This window comes from Saimiri boliviensis, chromosome 5, assembly GCF_048565385.1.
Source record: "Saimiri boliviensis isolate mSaiBol1 chromosome 5, mSaiBol1.pri, whole genome shotgun sequence".
In the NCBI taxonomy this organism is placed as follows: Eukaryota; Metazoa; Chordata; class Mammalia; order Primates; family Cebidae; genus Saimiri; species Saimiri boliviensis.
In genome coordinates, this window is record NC_133453.1 from 82,198,216 (window position 1) to 82,223,004 (window position 24,789).

Sequence of the window (24,789 nt, forward strand, 5' to 3'; positions counted from 1 at the left end):
CAGAACATGCTTGAATTTAAGCTGGTGGAGATCTGCAAAACCAGGGCTTACAGGGCTGGAGTAGTGGCTAAGTGTCTAGAGGCCTCAAGGTGTAGTAGATAAGAGGATGGACTCTGGAGTCAGGGCATTCAGGTGCCAATTTTGGATTTACCACTGACTACATGGGGGAGCTTGTGTAAGGCCCAGCCTGACTGTGCCTCTATATTCTCATATGTAGAATGAGGATGTGATTGTACCCAACTCACAGAGTTATTTGTGGATTCAATCAGTTAATATACAAAGTATTCAGTATGGCACCTGGTATTAGTCACCTAATATTACAGGGCACAGATCCTACCATAAAAAAGTATAAACATGAACCCAAATATTTTATGTTGTTTTTAGAATACTCATAGAATAGATTCACTTCTCACTCACTCACCAACATCTGCACACTAAAAAGAGGAGAGGAAATTAAAGCATATGGCCTTTGGGGAAGGCAGAAAGAGCTATAGGCAGAACAGACATGGGCCAGAGAAAAGAGGGGTGAGGATTATAGAATTAAAAGATTATGAAGTCTTCAAATACTGATGGTTCAGGTCAAAAGGGCACAGGCTTGAAGAAGCTCCTAGTGGTCAAATTTGGGACAATTTGAGCACCAAAAAGAATAATGGTGATATAATACACATTTAATTTTAAGCCAAAAGTCCACAATGGTGAGGGGAGGAGCGGGGAGGGGAGAGGGAAATTGAGGGGGAATGGAGGGAGAGTTAGAAAGCATGAGTGGGAGAGGCAGAGATTTTTTCCTTACACATGAATGCCAGCTAAATAAAAAAGAAGGGATTATAGAAAAACAATTTTGCAGCCCTCAGTGTAATAACTTATTTTAGCAAGGATCATCAGTGGATACTAGAAACCATTGGGTAAAACATTGTAAGATAAATGGAATATTCTCATGCCTCAGTGTATCATTCCACAGATTACTTCTTACTCCCAAAGTAACGATCTAGCTCTCAACATCTCAACTAAGTTCTCAAAGTTAGTATCAACAATAATGGTGATATTATGTTATATTCATTTCTATCATCTATGTCCTAAAATTCTATGTAATATTTTCACTCCAAAAACATTTATCCTGCAGGTAACAAGAAGAAATCAAAAATTTCAGAACGTGGTTAATTGTACCAGACAAATGGCATGAACTTAAAAGTACACAAACACACACACACACACACACACACACACACACACAATAGTATTTAAACAAAGTGTGAGGAATTGAATATTCTAGACTAAGAAGATCAAACTATCAAATGCAGGGTATAAAACTTAATTAGTTCCCAAATTAAAAAAAAAGTATGAAAGTACAAAAGCTGTGCTCATTTAAGAGAATGCTCCTGTTCTTCAGAGATGCCTACTGAAGCACTTAAGGATGCAGTGTGATGATGTCTGTAATTTCCATTTTAAAGGTTCAGGAAAAAAGTATATATAGTAGGTGTCTATGTATGTGTATGATAAAGCACATATTATAAAAACTGTTTAAAATTGATGGAACTACATGATGCATATATTGGTATCATTGTACTGGTCTTTCATATTTGCTGTATGCTTGAGAAACACTTTAAATTAAAACAAAAATGTTACCAAAGAAAAAAATAAGTAGCATCTTACCTGTTGCATTCTGTGCTCCTGCCAGCCTGGCCCTTATTAAGCCATGTCTCTCTCTGAGGTGAAGAATGCGAACTTTTGGAAACTGAGACATGTATTTATCCAAATTATCTTTTAGGTAGTCTACATCAGAGTAAAGATAAACCAGGAAATACTTGAATTAACTAGGTCTGGATAGTATCAGAAGTGCCTCCCCAAAGTCAAATGCTGAAAACTATGACATTACTATCATCACTAACTTTTATTCCTTGGCTCATAATTTTATTTTCTGATGTCATTTTCTTGGAGGGATTCTGTCTTGGTTCAATATTCTAAGCTGTCTGATTTTTCAAACCCCAAATCTTGTTTTCAGTGTTGCAAGGTGATACAGTGGAGGGCTCACCTTTTTTGAGTATTTGTCAAGGCAGGGGAAGATTTGCCTTAAATATAGCTCAGGCTTTTGCACAACTCTGCCTCCACTCTCAGCCCCACCTCTTGCAAAAGCCCCTTCCAAGACCCAAGAAAGAGGCTAAACAATGTATGCAAATAAGATGTTTTCATTTTCTATTCTTTGTGTTTTCTTTTCTTTCTTTCTTTCTTTCTTTCTTTATTTTATTTTATTTTTTTTTTGAGACAGAGTCTCTGTTGTCCAGGCTGGAGTACAGTGGCGTGATCTCAGCTCACTGTAACCTCCACTGCCCCAGTTCAAGTGATTCTCCTGCCTCAGCCTCCTGAGTAGCTGGGATTACAGGCATGTGCCACAACGCCTGGCTAATTTTTTATTTTTAGTAGAGGTGGGGTTTCTCCATATTGGTCAGGCTGGTCCTGAACTCCTGACCTCAGATGATCCGCATGCCTTGGCCTCGCAAAGCACTGGGATTACAGGCATGAGCCACTGTACCAGGCTGACACTTCCATTTTCTGCTGTGACATCACCTTCTATCCTACCTTTTCTCTCTTATAAGATGGCCATGAAGGGATTCAGCTAAAGAAACACTTTTCTGTGGGTTGTATGAGTTATGTTTATGTGACCTACAGTCACTTCTGCATGTAATTAAGGTAATGACAGCTATCTTAGGTAGGAATGGCTTCCAGAAAATTTTCTAATAAAGTTTTCTTAGACAGGACCCTGAAGACTGAATAAGCTTCAGGTCCCACAGAATCTGGACCTGCCCCTCCTAAAGGGACTCTTACCTCCTTACTAAGTGGATACTATTCCTGTTTATGATTTCAAGGCCACTTTTCAGCCAGTTTTTCTCTGTCATCCCACAGCTTCTTGAGCTCAGTGTGATTATGGTAGAAACTCTGAAGCTAAAGAAACTTCCCATATTTCAAGGCTAAGCTGTTCTATTAGCATTGCCAAGTCTTTACTATTTTCTAAACTTTTCTGAAAAATGGGCTCAGTTTTGGGAATTTGTAATGTGGCTGTCAGACCACCTACATACACAAGTTATTTGACAACCCAGACTGAGATTCTTCACTGTAATAAACAAAAATCAAACATAAAGGACGGTGGATTCTGCTATTGAACTTTATTGGAATCACCTCGTCTCTCTTGTCCTATTGGCAATTTGTCTTCTTAACACTTAATTGACATATCATGTGCCTTGCTCTCAAGGAAGAAGCCATGAGACCTCAATTTCTTTGCCTTCCATAGAGTCTAACTCTAACTGTAGTTATTACTGGTAGGCAAGGCTTCCCTTTAATCGTGATTCTATTAAAAGGGATTTGTGCAATTGTAGAGAACATCGAAACTCCGATACTTCAAAGTGCTCATCTCTAAGGAGCTGTAGTTAGAAAATCATTCCAACATGGTAGGAGAGTTACAACGAGAAAACTAACTGAACAGAGATCAAGATGACTCTTAATAGTCATAGGTGCTTAGACTTAGGCCTATAAGCACCACATAAAATAATGCATTTGTACCATGTTTATGCTTCATCAAATTATCCTATACTTTTGCCATCCAAATTGCTACCAAACTTTGCTTCCGTCAAACTTTGACATTTCAAGAGACAGCCTGAGTGGTTTTCTTACCTTTGGTGCTGAAGTCATCTACCAGCAGAATCTCCTTGATGAGGTGTGGAGGAGAGCGATTGAGGACACTGTGAACAGATCTCAAAAGCGTAGACCACACTTCATCTACAAAGCACATGATGACACTGGTGGTTGGGAGGTTATTGTGAACTAGCTGCTCTGTACACCTGGGCCAGAACATAAGCAGAGCACAAGAGATCTGCTAAGGAGATCCACAAGATGTTTTTAAAAAGTCACAGAGTGTGATGGTGTGCATATACACACACTCAATCTGTCATCGATTTCTCTAGTCTGTCTATCATCTATTTATATACACCAAGGATGGTTTCATTATTTATCATGTGCCTTTTCTTAGGGAAGGGTACATGCAAAATAAAAAAGCAAAAGAATAACTTGTAACAGTGATTGTTGTAAAAGGACTAGTGATGCAAGACATGAGAATGTCCCATGGAGGCGTCACACTGCAGTGGAAAGGACACGGGCTTTATAGGTCGTTAGGCTCTATTTTGAATCTCATGGCCAATATTTCTCAGGGATTTAACCATTCATGCCTGCTTTAACTTATCTGTGCCTCAGTTTCCTCATCTACAGAATGAGGTAATAAATGTTTTTTATTTAATAGAGTTTTGTAGCCTAGTAATAATGTACATACCAAGCCTTGCAGGGTTCCTGGCACAGGAATTTATGAAATCATAGTTATTGCTATTATTACTAGATTATATTATTACTAGAATACTAGAAGAGAGCATTCTGACTTATTTAATGTTTCCAAGTAGTTTATGATCGCCCTTACAACTGGCCATCTGCCAAAGTGCCATGGGATCTATTCTTTCTCCCATTCTGCTTGTGAATGTATTTATGGCATAATATATATGTGCCAAATAATTAAACTCTTTTCAGCCTCCCTGTCTGGGGTTCCCTTGCTAAGACTCTGCTACAGAATAGCCACAGTTGAAAAAACACTTAGCTGGCATAGGAATGCAATCCAAGATACAGTGGGAGTTGGTATTCAGGTGGGTTGCAACTGGCCTGGGTTTTCCCCCATGCCCTGTGGAATACACTGCCTCACTGCTGGCATTCTTTCACCTCCTGCCTGTGACACTCTTCATAGGCAGTGCCCAGTGGTACCTCACAAAGCATATTTGCCAACTCGCTAACATAGCCACTGTCAGTAATGTGATCATTGATGATGATCATAAATATTATAAGCATTCTATGTTATTTCAATGTAGACCTCAAATTATCAGCATCTCTTTGCCTTTCTATTGGTGACTAATCAAAATCATAGTAAGATTCATTCATAATTCTACCGTTAATAAATGGCAGAGCTAGGACTCGAACACTGATCCAGTCTGGCTCCAAAAGTAACCATTGAGGAAGCCTTAGATTCACAAGAATAGAAGCAGCTGGCGCTAGATGTGGCACTTTGTGAGAGTTGGCACTTCTGCCAAACAACATGGTTACACTTTACTTATTCCATAAATAAAAAAAATAGGTAAGAGCAAAAACCATAATAAAGCAAATCACATTTGTGTGGCACTCTAGTGTTGCCAAAGTGCTATTCTGTACATGATTGAATTCAGTCTTCATACCAACTGCCTGAGATACGTATTATTATACACTTCTTCAAATAGAGCAAACTAATCTTGGGAAGTTAAATGACTTACCTACATCATCCACCTAGACAGGATATGTAAGGAAATGTGAACAAATAATATTTTCACTTCACTGCTGGTTTTTCTGTAGGAGAATGGGTTTTGGAATTAGATATATATGTGCTCAAATATAAGTTTTTCTAATTATTCATTTGGAACAGTTTTACTACTTTGATCATCAGTTTGCCAACTACAAAGCAGAAATTAAACATCTACCTGTAAGATTACATTTAAATATTGTATAAAACTCATCTCATATAGATCTGACACATAGCAAGTACTTAAGAAATGGTAGGCAAATCCAGCTATGCTCCCTAATTTCAATGGTTTCCTAAATGGTTGTTTATCATAATAATTGACAATGCCTTAGAAAAACATAAATATCCAATCCTCAGCCCCAGAAAATCAATTTACAAGGTTTGCAGAGGGCCCGAGAATCCATTTCTTAAAAAACAAATAAAACAAAAAAAGAAACCAACCAACGAACAAAAGAATGACTCGTAAATCATTGACTGGTGAATTTAAGAACTTCAGCTCTCAGTTAATTTATTCTTATTATTTGAGGCTAATATTAAAAAAATAAATCGAGGGCTGATAGGAGCATGTCCCAAATGTTCAAGTGACATATAATTAAAATAACACATTTTGATTAGGTATCTTGATGTAGTGATTAGGTATCTAATGCTAACATAAAACAGCAGACTGTGTAAACTTATATTAGTGTACACAAATGATCCATGCATTGGCATTTCTGAATAATATGATAAGATGTTCCTGTCTTCACTTAAGAGCTTTATCAGTTGCCTTTGGCTGCCATAACAAATTACTGAAAATTCTGCTTAACAGTTTCTTCCTCGATTTATCTCTTTTCTCTCACATTTTAACTCTAAACAGAAGGAAGATACCAGGCTGCACCCTCAACATTTTGCTTGGTACTCTCCTCAGCTGAATATTCGAGTTCATCATTGGCAAGGTCTGCTAATTTTCACCTGACTCTAGGATACCATTAAGCCAAATTTGCTGCCCCAATGTAACATGGGTCATCTTTCCTCCATTTCTCAATCATGTGCTTTGTATTTGCTTCTGAGCCTGCACCAGAAGTACTTACAATGCTCATATTTTTGCCAACATTCTGCTCAAAACAGCATACGTATTTTCAGAGAGGATTGATAAAAGCTTTCTCTACTGTGCCCCTCACTTCCTTCTGATCCTTCACCAACCGCATCCTTGATATCCATATTTCTACCCACAGCATCTTCAGGGCATTCTAAGCTTTTCTATGATGCTTGTCAGAATTCTTCCAGCCTCTACCCATTAGCTAATTCCTTGGTGTATTAGGCCATTTTTGTGTTGCTACAAGAAATCCACCTGGCCTTGCACCTGTAATCCCTGAGGTTTGGGAGGCCTAAGTGGGTGGATCACCTGAGGTCAGGAGTTCAAGACCTGCCTGACCAACATGATGAAACTCCATCTCTACTAAAAATACTAAAAATACAAAAATTAGCTGGGTGTGGTGGCAGGCACCTATAATCCCAGGTACTTGGGAGGCTGAAGCAGGTAGAATCACTTGAACTGGGAGGTGGAGGTTGTAGTGAGCTGAGATCGCACCACTGCACTCCAGCCTGGATAACAGAGAGACTCCATCTCAAAAACAAAAGAAAGAAAGAGAGAAAGAAATTCTTGAGACTGGCTAATTTATAAAGAAAAGAGATTTAGTTGGCTCCTGGTCCTTCAGGCTGTACAGGAAGCATGGCACTGGTATCTGCTCAGCTCCTGAGAGGCCTCAGGGAGCTTTTACCCATGGCAGAAGACACAGTGGGAGCAGGCATGTCACATGACAGAGCAAGCAAGAGAGACAATAAGGTAGGGTCCCAGACCTCTTTAAACAACAAATCTTACGTGAATCAAATACTTGGTTTTAGAACAGAATTCTAAGACCAAGATGTCAGCAGGGTCTCCCTCCCTCCAGAGGCTCTAGTGGAGATTCTGTTCTTTGCCTCTTCCAGCTTCTGCTGGCAATCCTCGCTTGTTGTGCCACTCGAATCCCCCTCTCTGCCTTCGCGTCACTTACGCGAACTTACTGAGGAAGACTTCACTCATCACCCCGGGGATGACACTAAGTCGTTTATTAAGGAATTGCCTCCTTAATGAATGTGATCCAACATCTCCCACCAAGTCTCACCTCCAACATTGGAGGTCACATTTCAACATGAGATTTGAAGGGGACAAACATCCATACCATATCAGTTGGCTATTCCTTTGATGATACTTCTGTATTTTTAGGTATTTGTTATAGCAACACCTCACTTCCTGATACCAAAATCTATATTAATTTCTTCTGACTGCCATGACAAATCACCACAAACTTGGTAACATATTCTGTCACATTTCTGGGGGCCAGAATTCTAAAACCAAGATGTTAGCAGAGCCTCCCTCCCTCCAGAGGCTCCATCAGAGATTCTGTTCCTTGCCTATTCTAGCTTCTGCTGTCAATCCTTGCTTGTTGCAACCCTTGAATCTCTCTCTCTGTGTTAACATCACTTTCTCTTCTGTGTCTCTCTGGGTGAAAACTCTGCCTGGCTTTGTTTTATACGGATACATGTGTTTTAGGGCATTTGGGGCCTATCTGGGTAATTCAGGGTAAATGTCTCCTCTCAAGATCCTTCATCACATCTTTTCCTCAGAAGGTAATATTCACTCTTTTGTCAGGTTAGGTAATAGTCACAGGTTCTGAGAATTAGGAAGTAAATATAGTTTTGGAGGACTATGTCTTTTTGCCTGCCACAAGAGCTTAATGAGTTAAAGTGAGAAACATGCTGTTTTTGAGAAAAAAATTTAAAACGGCTTCCCTACCCCTCAACAAAAGGTAGGCTTATTTTGAATTTATGGAATTGTTAGTCATATTGTTTTTTCCCCTACAGTTTGAAGTTTCTTTGAAGTTTTAGGAATTTGCACAATTGAAATCCATGAAAGTGTTAATTGGTGAAACCAAATTATGAACTATAATATTGAAACTCAATTTTAGAAAAGAAAGATTATTAGAAAAAAGAAGAAAAAATATACCTTGAGGGATTTCCAAGAAGTGCACAAAAAATTAGTCTATTTGGTTGCATAATTACCAACAATTCCAACAATTAAAGGACAATTTTGGAACTGGACAAACTTTAAACTCTGAAATGTTTCTCATAAGGCAAAAAAGGAAACATCTCCAAAATAAGACTTGAATTCTCAGAACCTCTTGTGGTGAACATTAAAGACCAGAGTGATGAGACTAGAGTTTCCCAGTGAAGGAATGGGTGGGGCTAGGGCACAAAGTAAAAGGGAAATGAGCAATGAGACACCATCTTGTACCAGTTGGAATGGCAATTATTAAAAAGTCAAAAATCAACAGATGCTGTCAAGGCTGTGGAGACAAGAGAATGCTTATACATTTCCATGCTGTTGGTAGGAATGTAGTTCCTACCAATTAGTTTAGCCACTGCAGAAGGCAGTTTTGAGATATCTCCAAGAACTTAATACAGAACTACCATTTGAGTAAGCACTCTAATTACTCAGTATATATCCAAATGAAAATAAATCACTCTATCAAAATGATTCAGGACTATTCACAATAGCAAAGACATGTAATCAACCTATGTGCCCCTGAATGGTGAATTGGATAAAAAAACTGATACATATATACCATAGAATCCTATGAAGCAAAAAAAAAAAAAAAAAGAATAAAATCATGTCAATAAAATATGTATATATATATAAAAAAAGAAAGAGGAGGATAAAACTTTCCAAAATGTCTTAATTAAAACTCAACAGACAAACTCAGAGGGCAGTCATGGAGGAATTAGAAGAGCATAATTCAGTAAACCTCAAGGAGAATGAATACTTTGGCTTCAAAGAAGCCAACTCAAAAAAATCTACCTGATTTCCAAGAGCAAGGTGCCCATCCATGGTCTGTGCTGGGCAAATCTGTGTGATTTAGAAGGACAGAGTTTGGGTGGGGGTGGAGGGTTAAATGATGACGCCTTTATTAAGTCTGAACAAAATGAAACAAAGAAAATCAGTCAATTGGGGCAAAACAGTAGCTTTTCAAGTGGAGTCTGCAATCTGTTTTGGAGATTGACTTTGTCATTAGGATGTTACACAATGTGGTGACATAACCAAATTTTTTCCTCTCCAGCTGTTTGTTATTGTTTATATGCCTTCTTTGTGTTAGATATAAAATTATCTGACAAGGTAAGATGAAATTATGTTACCTTCCTAATAAATGTATAATGGCCAAACAAAAACAACAAAAACAAAAACAAAAACAAAAACCCATGTCCTTAGCAGCAACATGAATGCAGCTGGAGGACATTATCCTTAGCAAATTAACACAGGACCACATGTTCTCACTCATAAGTGGGAACTAAGCATTGGGTACTCATGGACATACAGATGGCAACAATAGACATTGGGGACTACTAGAGAGGGTAAGGAAGGAGGGGGAAAGGGTTGAAAAATTAACTATCAAGTGCTATGTTCAGTACCTGGGTGACAGGATCATTTGTATCCTAAATCTCAGCAGTACGCAATATACGCAGGTAACAAACCTGCACATGTACCCCCAAATCTAAAATGTTGAAATTATTTTTAAAAAAGGAGTGAAAGGTAAATAAGAAAAAAGGAAAGGATAGTATCTTGCAGACAATTTTGGGAGAAAACCTAGAAAAGAAAGAAATACGAGAGTAGATAGGTGGGATACAAGGGAAATTTGTTATCTGTGTTCTCTCTTCCTCTCCTGAGTAGAAATGGAGACAATCATATTTATGAGCATCAGAGAAGGTACAGATGCAGTGGAGAGTTGAAAAAGAATCAGTGATTGATAGGATTATCAATGAAGCAAGGTCTCCTTATGCTAAACCCCCTTACAGTGGCAGTTGACGCAATTGACAAGTCTAGATTCCTTCAGCCACTTTCCGTTTTTAAAATTTTTGTCCCATGAGACCCTACACTCTCCTAGTTTTCACCCATCACTCACTGGCTATTCACCTTCAGTTTTCGTCTCAGCTTTCCTGTCCTCTGAAGAAACACAAAATTCTCAAAGCTGGGTCTAGGGCTTTGTTTTCTTCTACGTATGATATGATTGTATGAGCCCATCCACGCCCACAGTTTTAAGTGTGATAATATCTTCCTGGTTTCTATCCAGGTCAGATTTCTCATCTAAATTCCAGACTTACATTATATCCAAACAGCTTCTGAGCATCTCCTCTGCATGTCTCACAGGCATCTTACTCCTAATGTGTCTGAAGCAGAAACCTTGACTTCACCCCACTCAACCCAGCCAGCTCCGGTGCATTTCCAATCATAATGGCATCACCACCCACCTTGCTGCAGAAATACGGATGCTGTTCTAGACTTCACCCTCTTCCTGACCATAATACAACCAATCTCTCAACTTCTATCCTGTGTATTGCCAACAGATATCTCAACTCTAACATCTTTATACCTCCACAGTTGCTTCCCCTAGCTCTTGAGCATCCACCCTCTTACTCCAGGATTATTGCTGGAGTCTCCTAATGGGAGACTCCCTGGTTTGCCACATCACCACCACTCTTCCTGTTTAAAATCCTTCCGTCAATTTCTATGGGAAAAAGTGAAAAGGAAAAAAATCCAAATTCTTTAGTTTATAGGACCCCTGCTCACCTTTCCAACTACCTGCCATTCCACACTCAACCTTGGCCTTCTTTCAGTTCCTTGAAGAATGCTCCAGCTTTTGTTATTTGCTTAACCTCTAGTATTTTGGCTACCCTTCCCATGTCTTCATGGCTGACTGCTGCTATTCATTGAGGTCCTAGTTTAAATATTCCCTTTGCAGAGATGGCTTCTCTGACTACCCTCTCAAAATTTAGCCATTCTTTTATTATTCCCCTATTGTGGTCAACTGTGTTTCTGTCATAGCATTTTATCAGTTTTATTTCCTTATCTTCAGCATCCAAAATTTTCTGAGGCCAGGACAAATCTGTCTTGCTTATTACAGTGCTACAAACTTCCAGCATAGCTACATAAAATAAATAATTGCTAAGTATATATTGAATGCATGGGTGGAGGGATGGAGATGAGACAAAGCCTAAATTTAAAGCTTAAATAAAGAGATATTTCCCTTTGAGGTAGAAAGTACAAAGAGGTGGTAACATATACAGATACATTTATGCACATGGGATGAGATGTTGAAAATATTCGTAGCTCATAGTGGAGGAAAGGTTATCTGTTGATGTATTAGGCTAGAGGACTTGAGGAGAATGGAGAATATTTTGGATAGATACTATGGGCAATGGGAGAGAGTGCTAGCCAGCTAGCTCGAATTTCAGAGGGGCAGTGAGCAATTTCCTGAAACTGGAGATGTCAAAATTTTATGAAACTTCAATATCTGATTTGCTCCAGCAGTGCCTGCCAGCCTGAGTGTAAGATGAGATAAAGCAAATTGCTGGATTAATATGAGTTTAAGAAACATCAGAGCAGATGAGGTAGAAACAGAATGGGTAGCGGTGAGGGGACTGGTGTAAGGTCGTTGAATGCTCCAGCACGGGCTCTGGGTCAGAGAAAGAAGTAAAGTTAAGAGGAGTTTAATATCCTGAGTGAAAGGGAGGGTAGAGAAGAAAATGACAGCTACTGCCTATGACTTCCTCATCTATAATTCTGTAATATAAATTAATGAGAAATGCACGTTTCACACTTAATTTTTTTTTTAACAGTATCTGGTGCTGAAAAAAAATCAAACCAGTTCTAAAAAGAAAGGATCAATTGCACAAATTCTGCAAAAAGCAATAAACCTAGCTGTGAAGTCCTGAAAGTTGCTTTATGGTTAAAATTTGATTGGCTTTAGAAATATCCAGCGACAAAAGGAATTGTATCAGAAAGAGTTAACTAAGTAGGCTCACACAAATAAATCTTTCTATATTTTAAATTAGTAGAGTTTTTGTCTTTTTTAGAAGGAAGTTCTAAAAAATGCTAGATAGTTTGAAATTGGAAGTAAGAAAAATTCACAGAAATTTGAGAGATTTGGGGAAGGGACCTTTAATCACCAAATAGCGAATTCTCCATTTCCTCAATTGTGTCATGGTGCCTTAGTACCCTATGTGGGGAGATTCTGAAGGATTCCACTAGATGCCAATACCCCAGAAAATAAGTAGTACCTTTCTAGTTATTGACAAATACGTAGCTTAGGTGAATTTAAAATGTTACAATGAAGAGGCTGGGCATGGTGGCTCACACCTGTAATCCCAGCACTTTGGGAGGCTGAGGCAGGCAGATCACAAGGTCAGGGGTTCAAGACCAGCCTGGCCAATATGGTGAAAGCCTGTTTCTACTAAAAATACAAAAATTAGCTCGGCGTGGTGGCAGGCACCTGTAGTCCCAGCTACTTGGGAGGCTGAGGCAGGAAAATCTCTTGAACCCGGGAGGTAGAGGTTGCATGAACCAAGATCGTGCCACTCCACTCCAGCCTGGGTGACAGAGAGAGAATTACAATGAAGAATATTCTGTGGAGATTATATGGTACAGATCATATTAGTGCCTGGTAAAGGCAATGTTACAGATGGGAAACAGGGATCCAGGAAGAGATGCCAGAGCTTCCCTACACAAAGTTTCAGGGCGTGCCTTGGTTTGGGGTGACTGGCATGTCAGGGCACTCTCATATTTACAGAGGCCTGTTCTCCTGCATTACTAAACAGATTAAACATGTTTCTGGGTATCTAGAAAAACCAGTGTGCTTGTTTTGTTCAAAGGAACAGTGGGTCACTCCAGAAAAGCTTTCAGCATTTCAAACTCTCATACCAGTCTTCATACTGGAAGAAAAGTTACTTGCTAATGTAATAGGGTAGGAGCTTGAGGAGAATAGAGAATATTCTGGACAGAACATATGTCATCTAGTTTTCATAGGTTGTAAAAACTATTTCAAGTTATCCTACACCAACCTAATTCAAGCAAGTTTCCTTTATTCCAATTTTTCCTTGATTTCTTCCTATATCGTGGGAGGAGGAATTGCTGCAAAGTCTAATTTGAATGCCAGATATTTCTAGGTTCGTAAACTTTTTTTGAGGCTAAGAAATCATATTTATATTCTGTATGCCTATTTATTACACAAATTAGGTATTTAGAGTCTACTGGTCCCGTGCTGTACTTAAAAATTAACCCAATCTATTTTGTCTGGAGGAAATCAAGGCTTAGATTACTGTAGTCAATCCAAGTTCCACAAACAAATGGGGTCTCTACTGTGGGGAGTTTCACTATCCTGCACTTAGCTGATATACTACTGTGGAAGGCAGAAAGACCCTGGACTTGAGAAAGATGACGAGGACTAAGTTTTTAGTTCAGTCTAGTGTTTATTGGCCTTCTGACCATGGGCGAGTCACTTAGGACCCTAGAACCTTAGTTTCCTCACTCTTATAATGAATATTACAATGCCTTCATCACAGAATGGTGGTGAAGATTTGATGAGATAATGGATGTAAAAATACTTTGTAAGCTTCATGCTGAAAAAGTCATGTGAGAATCTACGATTACCCATAATGCAAATACACACATTTTGATGGAGCACACTGCCCTTTTCTGAGGCAGTCCTTTAATCTGAATCTATCAAGTGCTCAATCATTTATCGAGAAGCCCAGAAAGTGATGCATCCCGCCCTCCTGACTTCTATGTGCTGAATGCTGAACCACTAACTTGATTTGAATGTAGCCTATCAAATAGAGAAGGTTTTAAATCAGAAGATTGAGGGAATGATAACATTCTCTCATTTCTATGAATTTTTCATTTTATTCCAAGACAGTCAAGATGTACTATATGGGTCAGGTCTCAGGCTTCACAGGTTTGAACAGAAGGTCAAGGAGAATATTTTCATAACTTCTATTTGCAATTCAACTACTGCCTTGTTGCGAGCCTTCAGGGGCCTTCATTCCCGAAGCGCTGGTATCTCAGGAACATCAGGAGGAGAATTGAGCACACAGCTGAAGAGCTCTGCTTGGAATTTTATTCTTTTCTCCTAGACCTTAGAGTTGTTGAGGTCGCTTTCCCTCTCACTGATAAGAAGGTACAGCAATATAAAAATTGTGCTTTCATGCCTTGTTCTTTCTAGAGCAGACTATCCGTGATATTCAGTCAGAATCACCTGGCTACTGATTCAGAAAATTTAAGTCACACTCATCACTTCTACTCCAAAGTCCTTAGCCAGCTGCTGCTGTGGTTGCTGTGGTAAATGTAGATTCATCAAAGTGACAGGACTCAGGCTTAGAAATATAAGCCACTGGCATCAACATTCACCACTTCAATAATAGCCTATTTTGAGCAGGAAGCTGTCACAGTGAAATTGGGATGGCAGGGAGAAGAGGGGGAGGTGGTGGGATATGGCAGAAATAATGCTAGGTGGGGATGCTCTGTCTCTCCTGCTGTGTATGACCTTGGGCAAGTTATTTTTCACCTGGAACCTTATCTGTAACATAAAGGGCTAGATTAGATCGCCTTCAAATCTTCACCTAGTATTAACATTCTGTGGTTTTCTATGCAACTTCAACTGCATTTGCTTGTAAGTGCTTTCCTTTGGGTCATAAGACCCCTGAGAAAAGGCAAATTAATGGTTATGTCTATGGTTTTAAATCCTTTAATGGTTTCTCCCTGGCCCTTAGAAGAACCTGAACAAGGTTCTGAGTGATCTGGACTCTACTTACATCTATGACCTCATTTACTCCTCATTGCTTTCCTGCAACCTGTGTTGGATTTCCCTCAGTTTCTCAGTGAATCATTCTTTTTACTGCTTTCCCCATTTCTCTGACTCTCTACTCTTTCAGGTTACAGCTCAAACATTTCTGTTCCCTCTCAGACCAAGTTTAGCCTTTTATCTCTTTTTTTCCAGTAGTACCCTGTGTTTCTGCATCACATTTTGCTATACAGGCCTTGAAGTCAATGACCGTGCTCTGATGCCATACTGCACAGTAGCAGCCCAGGGAGATTCACTGTAGGGCTGTGGTTATGTCCCAGTTGTAAAGAATCACCTTTGCTTAGTGCAGTATAGGAAATGGTTTTCCGTGATTTTTTTCTCTGACTAGGTACATGTCATGCAAACTTAGTTCCCCTCATGCACCTCTTACCCATGTATAAGGAAGAGAGATGTTTTAATTTCTGCCAAAGTCATATGACTACAAGGAAACAAAGGAAGGAGGAGCTGTTCCCTGTGGAAAGAACAGTAGAATTAAAAATTGGGATTAGCTTGCTGGACAGTGGATAAATCATTTATTCTTTTACAGCCTCACTTTTCTCAACTGTAAAACATAGGAGAGTTAATATCTCATCGTGTTATTGTGAGGATTGCTTGAAATACAAACACACACACATACACACATAAGTATACATGCATACATATATTCATACACAAACATCACCAACTGGAACAAAACTAAGCACTTTTTTTTTAATGTGTGAAGCTGAGCAAGTGAGGGATTCCCCTTTATGGAGAGGGCCTTGGCAAGCCAAGGAGAGGTGCAGGTGATGATGATCCCTACATGTGGAGAGTGGCAGGGGTGGAGAGAGAACCAGTCTGGTGCAGTGGAATTATTACTGAGTGAGAAAGAATCAGAAAACTAAATGTCGGGTCCCAACATTGGCACTTGTGAGCTGTGATCCCTTGGGCAAGTTACTTTACCATGTGCTCTGTTTTTCCCCCTCATTTGTTAATAAAGAGATGTAACACTTTACTAATCTGGCGTGGCCACAAGGATCAGATGAGATAATGTTCATGAAGAATGAAAGGGCTCAGCTGCCTGGCATGGTGCACTGCTCCTGATTGATAGGCAGTGAGCAAATATCACATGCAATGAAATGAACTCCCGCTGTCTGAAATATCCACTATTATCTGAAACCCCAGTTTCCTCAGTAAGTCTCAGTTTTTCTTTTCTTTCTTTCTTTTTTTTTTTTTGTTTTTTGTTTTGAGACAGGTTCTTACTCTGTCACCCAGGCTGGAGTGCAGTGGTACAATCTCTGCTGCAGCCTCTGCCTTCCGGGTTCAAGCAATTCTACTGCCTCAGCCTCCCAAGTAGCTGGGACTATAGGTGTGTGCCACCATGCCTAACTTATTTTGTATTTTTAGTAGAGACGGGGTTCCACTATGTTGGGCAGATGGTCTCAATTATCTGACCTAGTGATCCGCCCTCCTTGGCCTCCCAAAGTGCTGGGATTACAGGCTTGAGCCACTGCACCTAGACAAATCTCAGTTTTTCTATAGGTAAAGCTGGGATGATGGTAGTATCTACCTTCAGGAATTGTTTTAAGGATTAAAACAATTGAGAAGGCAAGTAGTGAAGGCCTTTGTAAGCACTGTTTCTTCCTATTGCTGCTTCTCACACATATCCAGATTATCAACATTTTAGAAGCAAGGCCAACTGAGAAGCTACTTGAGTTTGCAATAATATAGCTGTTTTTCCAGGAGACTCTAAAAAGCTCCTTTCATTTAGAAAGCAAACAGCAAAATACAGCTTCTGAATATTGCTATTTTCCCTGAATTTTCTGAACCTTGAGCAAAAGAAGTTGTTTCTCTCTTGAGAGGCTCTGTCCTGATTGGATCAGCTAGAAAAGCCCAACAGGAAGTTATTTTCGGGGCCAAGAGTACCAGGGCAGTATTACAGCAACAGTTTGATACATTATGCTGATGGTTAAATTGGGCCTTGGGTTCAACATTTGAAAAAGTATACTTCTTTCAAATGCCTGCATTTACTAACTACTCTCTCCCAGGGGTGTTTCTAGGTCTTTCACGGTATTTAGGAGGAAAAGTCAGGAATTTGCTTTAACATTTCTCAGTTTTGTATTAATTAGGGACTGTTTAGCCGTTTTCTTCTCTTTGAACTAGTAGCAGAATTGTGCTTTACATTCTTCTCCTCTGATATTTGTTGTCTTTGTTGTTCTTTTTGTTATGAAGAGAGTGGGATAAATACAAGTATTCAAAGGCCGACTCATCGTACTTCAGCCATGTTTAACCTTCGATGTGTTGCAGTCTAGTCTGAACTCTTTTAACAAATTTTCCTTTTCATCTCCTGCTCTCCTACATGACTTTTGAGTGAAATAGCACACTGGGCCCTAACATGCACACACACACATGCTCACAAGTGCACGCACGTGCACACAAAAGTGAACACATACACACTATTCAAAAGGCACTACTGCATTGCTTCCACGCATAGAGGTAAAAGCAGGAAGTAAAGCCTTTTGAATTTTTCTTGTGAGGAGTTCTTTTTTCTGCCTCCAATTAGTTTCCCAAGGAGATCTCATAGCTTCTCCAATCAATTTTAATTAATATTTTCCAATTACTATCAGTCACAAAGCCATGTCCATTTCATCAATTAAGATTTGTGTCCCATGTAAAAATTAAAAATTTGTGTTTTTTAAAGTTTGTTTTTTTCTCTCAGCCTGATAAACTTTTAGAAGCTCAAAGTTTGGAGGATTCCTGGTCAGTTTATTTTCTGTCTTCTTTCTCCTCCCTCTCCTCCTCTTCCTCCTCCAGTAACTCATTAGTTACAGTTTTTGACCCTGCTAGGATCAAAATTAAGGTCCCAGAAAGTTTTTCTTTCCCCCCAGTAATTTAGATTGGTTTGTGACAAATGCATGGTGCTATCTTTTGCTTTTCAAATGCGCCAGAAAAAACCTTTCTTTAGCTGTGTAGGAAGGAATCAAATTATTGGTTGACAGTCCTGGCTCTGGGCTAAGAGAATAAAGACCCATTTTAATTGCTTTATTGAGGGGCTTGCCAGAGTTTTGTAGGGAATGCAAAGCATAAAATTAAGCAATTGAGTAACATTACAAGGACACAGCAGTGGTAGACAACCATGCCAGAATTCTTATTGTACTTTAAAAACTAAATACTGGCAGCAAAAATTCCTTTGAGTCATTTTTCTCTAAATTCAGATTCAGGAAGTACACTCTTAAAATAAGTTCATTTTTGGAGTTCCATCTTAACTATAGCTTCAGGCCAAAAGACAGACTTCTCCAAGTAGAATTGCCCTGCATTTCACATAGGACTACATTTTAGCAAAACCTCTTTGTACGTGTGTGTGTGTGTGTGTGTGTGTGTGTGTGTTGATTGCTGCTGACAGAAACAAGGTTCAATAATTAGGAGCAAGAACTACCAGGATTAGCTTTTAATTTAAAAAAGATTAAATATGGAACTTTAAAATAACCATCATAAAAGCATTTTATTTCAAGCAAATTTTATAGGCAAAATTTCTAGGCAACAATTAAGTTGTATTTTACATACTGACATAAAATATTCTTGTAAATAAAATAGACTTTCCTCTCTTGAAAGCCAAAATGTTAAAATTAAGAACCAAAACAACAACAAAAATATGAAATAAGTAATAAACACAAATTAGTGAATAGATCATAGTGTTAAATATGATGTATTTACCTTAAATCAGATTTTAATGTAGTCCATATATTCAAAACGAAAAATGAAGAAGTCATTATTGATTTATAAATAGACTTGTTGCAGGTTTCATTTGAATTGCTGCCTTTTGATTATTCTTAATGTAGTATCAATTTTCAAAAATCATTCAGAGAAACATGCCTTTTGAATTCATACTGTGTAAACCAGTTGCTTTCGAATGCACAGCACTGTGGTCAGTGCTAAAGGAGTACAAAATAAAGCTAAAGATAGAGTTTCCTTCGGAAGCTTATAATTTCACTAAGAAGACAAAACAGACATTCAAGGATCCAGTTAATGAAGAGCACACGATACAGAGTGTTTTCATAGCTAGAAGGCCTGTGTACACTAAGGGTCATTGGGATTTAGAGGTCACACCTACCTCATGGTCCAGCTGGAGGGAAGCCACGGTTGGATTTTGAGCAATGTTGGATTAGAATGTGTGCAAGAGAATGGGGAGGCTGGAGAGAGACTACAGGAAGGGACCAGTGAATGAAAACCTCAATGGATGGTTACAACCTTAATGAGTAGAGAAGAGCAGAGACTAGCTTTTCTTATGCTGAAGGCCCAGCTTGGAGAAAATGTCATGTGCAGGGTGCTATTGCTATTCCACAAAGGACAGAAACCTGGGCAGACAGAAAAGGACCACGTGAGTAACCCTAAGAACAGAAAGGGGTGTGAAATTATATCTTAACATTTTAGAAATGGTCCTTTAGGACTCAGGAGAAAAAGGAGGACAGAGCAGATTTGGAAAAGAGAATCTGATTTTAGAACTAGAGTAAGAGAAGTTGTCCTAGAAATTCCTGCCTGTCTCCTCTACCTTTTTCTTGTTGTGGCTGCTTTCTGAGACAAGGTCTTATTCTGTCACCCAGGCTAGTGTGCACTGGCACAATTTTAGCTCACTGCAACCTCAACCTCTCAGGCTCAAGTTATCCTCCCACCTCAGCCTCCTGTGTGGCTGAGACTACAGGCATGCACCATCACTCTTGGGTAATTTTAAAATTTTTGGTAGTGATGAGGTCTTATTATATTGCCCATGCTGATCTCAAACTCCTGGGCTCAAGGGATCCTCCAACAGATGGCCTCCCGACGTGCTGAGATTACAGATGTGAGACACCATAGCTGTCCTCTACTTCTTAATGGTAGCTTCACCCTAGCACATCAGCTAATTCATCTGTAAGATGATCTTAACTACTACCTAGTTCTTATCTTCACTGGGGGAAGTCAAATTTAAATGAATATACAAAATCAGTGGGATTTTTTGTTCAATCTACATTCAATGAGCAGTTGTGATATGCGAGTTATGTGTGAATTTGTCTATAACAGTGGATTTTGGGAAAATGAATAGGTCAATAAGGAAGATATTCTCCCAAACTCTTAAAATTTAAAGGTTGCAGAGGGATGCTACTGCAGCTAATTTTAAGCTAGCCCTCCAGTGTTTGTATAGTTATTTCTCTGTCTCTCTCTCACACATACACACTCATTTTCCTTTTTATAAAAAAAAATTATACTTTAAGTTCTGAGGTACACGTGCAGACTGAGTAGGATTGCTACATAGGTATACACGTGCCATGGTGGTTTGCTGCATCCATCATTTTCTTATTCTATTTTATAACAATTTTCCCCTTATGCTGACTTTTAAAACTTGTTATCTTAAAAAAATCTTACTGCGTGTGTTCCTGTAAGCAGCTACCTCAAACACGTTTTGAGCAAGGCTGAAAATAAATAAAGCCAAAGTAAAAAAAAAAAAAAAAAAAAAAAACCACTCCAACTCCTGCCAACCTGATGAATCAAATGTTTTTTGATCATATTTTCTTTAACCTTTATCTCTATGAATACATAATTTACACATATTTATAGTCAGGGTGTTTGGGTAAAAGAACAAAAAATGATTTATCCTCTTTCAAAGAAGAGGGCTACAAAAGGATCAAAAAATACTGTGGAAGGCCCCAGGTCCAGGATCTTTGGTAGTGGACCCCTGAGTAGAGCGCAGCATCCGCCAGGCAACTTGGGAGCACACCTGTATTTAACCAAGGTGGGTTATGTGATAAGCGGGAGGAGGCCCAGCCACATGCTCTCTGACTCATCCTCTCAAGCACACGTGTCAGTTTTTCCTACAGTTAGGACAACCTCCTTCAGAAGACAGAGCCTGACTATAACTTTCCTGGGCTGCAAGGCTCAACTCCTTCAGACAAAAGTATAGAAACTAAGAACCACTGGGAGCCGGTGAGCCTTCAGTGAGCCACACTGGTGATATAATCATGATTACTTGCTTTGGTCACCCCCACCCCGCCATGCACATGCTTTTCTCTGGTTTGGAACTGGAGTTTGTGCTTCTGTGCAGTGTCTGCTTTCTCCCCAGACTCCCTAGCAGCCTGCCAGGTCAATAAGGGCATGTTAAAATGAAGCTGCTTCAACAGTTACTTCGCTTCCTTGCACTTTGTGTTCAAGGCTGGCATGTGTAATCCTATGATACACAGGACTTTAGATTAGAGCTGGCCAACATAATTTTTAGGGTCCTTTTTGAGGAGAGACTGGCAAGAGATGGAAGAGAGCACAGAATAATTTTCAGCATGATTTTTAATCATTTCTCTACAATGTCTAGCTCTGTGACTACAGGCAGTCTAGCTTCCCAGGGCCTCAGTTTCCTCATCATTGAGTATGTCTGGATTCTTTTCAAGGCTGTGATTATCACCAGGGTGAGGAATGCGAATGGCACAGTGCTCGAACTAAGCAGTGCATGGCTGATAGCCATTTGCTGATGGCTACGAGGTAGGCAACAACCTGGTTATAGCCAACATCACAGTGAAGAGACTCTTCTTACTAATATGGATAAAGCTTCCCCTGTATCTGCTTTCCTCCTAGTAACACTGACTAAAATGTAATGCTGACTGGCTAGATCACAAAGAAGAATTTTCTGCAGAAGCCAAACAAGGTCACTGTTTGCATGCCACATGTGCTAAGTCTCAATGTTGATATTCCCCAATCCAACTTCCTGGCAAATATTGTTCAACTCAGGGAACCGAGTTACCAGATATTGAACATATGGTTATAGAGTACCTTCACTTATCAGTGGGCCAAGAAAAAAATGCCAGGAACCCAATTATATTTGAATCAGATTAAATATCTATGCTTTGATCCACCTCTGGTGATAGAGTTATAGGAATTTAATTCTTGGAAGAACTGGTTCCTGAAGGCCCACTGGGCAGCTTTAGAACTGCATTACCTTGTGAAACTGTTGTAACTTCTAAGTGCCCTCATCAGTGTGTTAATTTGAACCATAATTCCTGCCTACTCCTTTCCAGGACTCATACGCAGTTCATCTGTATGTATGCAGGCTCTTTGTAAATAGTAAAACCCTGCAAACATAAATGGAAGTGATTATTATGATGTTTTTTAGCTCCTGTAGGTGTTTGCTGGTCATGGACTGATTGACTTTTTCCAACATTATTATTCCTATGTAACTGATCTCTTGAAATGTCTACCATCTCCACCTATAAAGGATTTTAAATTTTAGGGAGTAAAGTCACTTCTCTTCTATTCTGGTTATCAGTACTCATGATTAGGCAGAATTCTGGCTAAGATACGATTCCAGGGAGATCTAAGAAGAGTCCTTCTGTGTGCTTCCTTCCCAAATTTATTCCTGACAGACTTGCTAATAATGAAAAGTTCCAAAATTGGGAATTCGCTTCATTGTCACTATTCTAATGGAATTACACTTTAAGCTCTACCATTCAAATATACGTTATTATGAACTGAGTTCATCTAATCATTTTAATAGGTTTTCAGCAGAGGGAAGGAAATTGAACATAAGCTAATGGTGGGGACCAAAGTCTCAGAGAACGAGAACTCTGCAACTGCTGATTTGAGAATTTTTCTCTGTGTAGCTGGTGAAATGTTTGAATGATATCCAATGATTAATGTTTCCTGAATTCTCAAGGTGACCAAAAATCATGCAAAATTATCTAGCAAGAAATCCTCTCTAAGTAGGAGCCAAAGCACTTGGGGTTGAGGAAAGAGAAGAGAAATAGGTCTTACCCAGCAGGTCTTGTGTCTTCAATGGCTCTGTCCACTGGGATCAAATCGCTGAGGTAGACATTGAAGTTTCCTTCTTTCCATCTTCTTTCTGCCTCCTTCTCCTTTCCATGGGGGACAACTACGGGGCGCCCAAACTGCCCTGGAGCGTTGGGGTCCCTTGGAGAAAGCGTCACATCAATTCTTAACACCTGGTGCATCCCATAGTCTTCAGGTAAAAGGGCTTTTATATGACTCTGGTTGTATTCTCTAGGGGGGGCCTTGGAAGTTAGGTTGATTTTGGCTGGCTCTAGCCCCCCAGCTAAAGCGTGGTTAGTTTGGGACAGTGGTAGTCTCTGTGGAGCAAGTGAAGAGAAAGACATCTCACTTCTATTCCTGGAAATGTGTTTACCTTGGCTTTTACCCAGTACGTTCGGAAATATAATTTTGGTTTTAGAATTGGAGACCTCTTTGGGGTCTGTCTTTTGCTCTTCCTCCTTGGTTATAATCACAATGTGGCTTTCAGAGAAATTGAGTTTCTTTCCATGAGCCCCTCCAGCTCTGTCATTCTTTGACAAGCTTCCCAAAGCCGTCTCATTAATAGATTGCTTCCTTAAGCGATTTGAATTGACAATGAACTTAGAAAAAGGATGACTCTTATTGACTTTGTGTTTATTTGCATTTACTTCTTTGCTCGGAGTTTCAGTTTTGTTTAAGGCTATGGCTTCCCCAGACTTCGACACTGGTGTGCTGGCAGGGTGTGTCCTCTCTTTTGCTACTGCCTGTGATCGCTGCTTTGGTCTGTCAGTAGTAAGATGGATGGTCACATTCAAGTCCCTTTCAGCCGCTAGTGTTGATATATCACTGCTAGGGCTATGACTCTTCAGGGCCTCCTGTTTTAAACTGAGGGGTCCCATATGTACTGACGTTGTAACTAATGGAATTCCTTTTGCTGCTATGAGTGAGGTTTTTGGAGCCCCCTGAGCTGCTATTTGCTTTGGTGTCCCCTGGTGAGAGGAGGCTTCAGGTTTGATGCCTCTCCCTTCTGTCTTCTGCTTGTTAGGAGTCACGGGGAGGGTCTGCAGATGCACAGGATGCCACAATGGCACAACCTTGCCCCTTCCCAGGGCATTCTGCAATTTTCCCTCCCTCTGGGTTTGGTCCAGGTCAACCTCAACCTTGAGCACACTCTCCTCAGTGTTTTTAAAGTTTTCTTTGCCCCATTCCCCTTTCCCATGTCCCCTTAGGGGAGGTTTCATCTCTTTTATGCTGCTGTAAAAAATTTTCACTTGGTCTGGCTGAACTCTGAATCCTAACCGTTCCCTCCTCACGATGTCTTCCTTGATGACCCGAGTGTTGATCTCGCTGAATGAGAGGCGGAGAGCTGCCATGTCAAAGAGCAGCCAGATGACAGAAGCTATGAAGATAAATGCCAAGACTCGCCCACTTCCTCGGAAAAACTTTCGGATCCTGTTCATGGTACAAGTGTTTCGCTTGGCGCCTGCCCTCCCTTAGCCTGCTTACCTTGAGTGGAGAAGGAGCTGAAGTAGTAGTAGCAGCAGCAGCGGCGGCAGCAGCAGCAGCAGAGTTGCCAGAAAGTGACCCCCTCCCCTGAACACAGCAGGAAGCAGCCGTCCAAGGGGAAAGCTCAGCTCCTACCGCTTGTCAGTCTCTGCCTGCGTGGCATTTCACAGCAGAGCATCTGTGCCTGCCTGGCTGGCCCTGGCTCAGTTCTGGCAAACACTGGCCTTAGGTCACTCTAGAAGCAGTTGATTTCAGCCACGAAGCAGTTCAACATATCACTTGTCTGGTCCCCAGGAGCCCGTGTCCACCTTCCTACAAGCCCAAGAAAAGGTGGGGGCCAGATTGAGGCTGCTGTTTCTCTCCTCCCCGTTCTCTGTCTGCACGCTGTAACTCAACACCACTTCTCATAAGGAAAACATTTCAAGCCATTACCCAGAAAACTTCATTCAGCTCTCACCTTCCGTGTTATGCGAGAGTGTGTGTGTTGTAAGGGTAATT

The 24,789-nt window shown here is 40.0% G+C and overlaps 1 protein-coding gene across 3 annotated transcripts in view; it reads right to left on the reverse strand.

Annotated features, from left to right (window-relative positions):
- The window catches only part of GALNT5 (polypeptide N-acetylgalactosaminyltransferase 5), a 53,628-nt gene extending 28,839 nt beyond the window's left edge, over positions 1-24,789 (reverse strand). For 2 of the 3 annotated variants that reach the window (XM_074399663.1, XM_003921963.4), the window contains exons 1-3: positions 22,792-24,789; positions 3,664-3,830; positions 1,651-1,770 (exon numbers count right to left, since the gene is read on the reverse strand). In XM_074399663.1, coding sequence (XP_074255764.1) covers positions 1,651-1,770; positions 3,664-3,830; positions 22,792-24,245 — 1,741 coding nt within the window. In that variant the 5' untranslated portion in view covers positions 24,246-24,789. Of the gene's footprint in view, positions 1-1,650; positions 1,771-3,663; positions 3,831-15,436; positions 16,340-22,791 lie in introns of those variants that run through there. The other variant, XM_074399664.1, reaches the window with a different exon arrangement.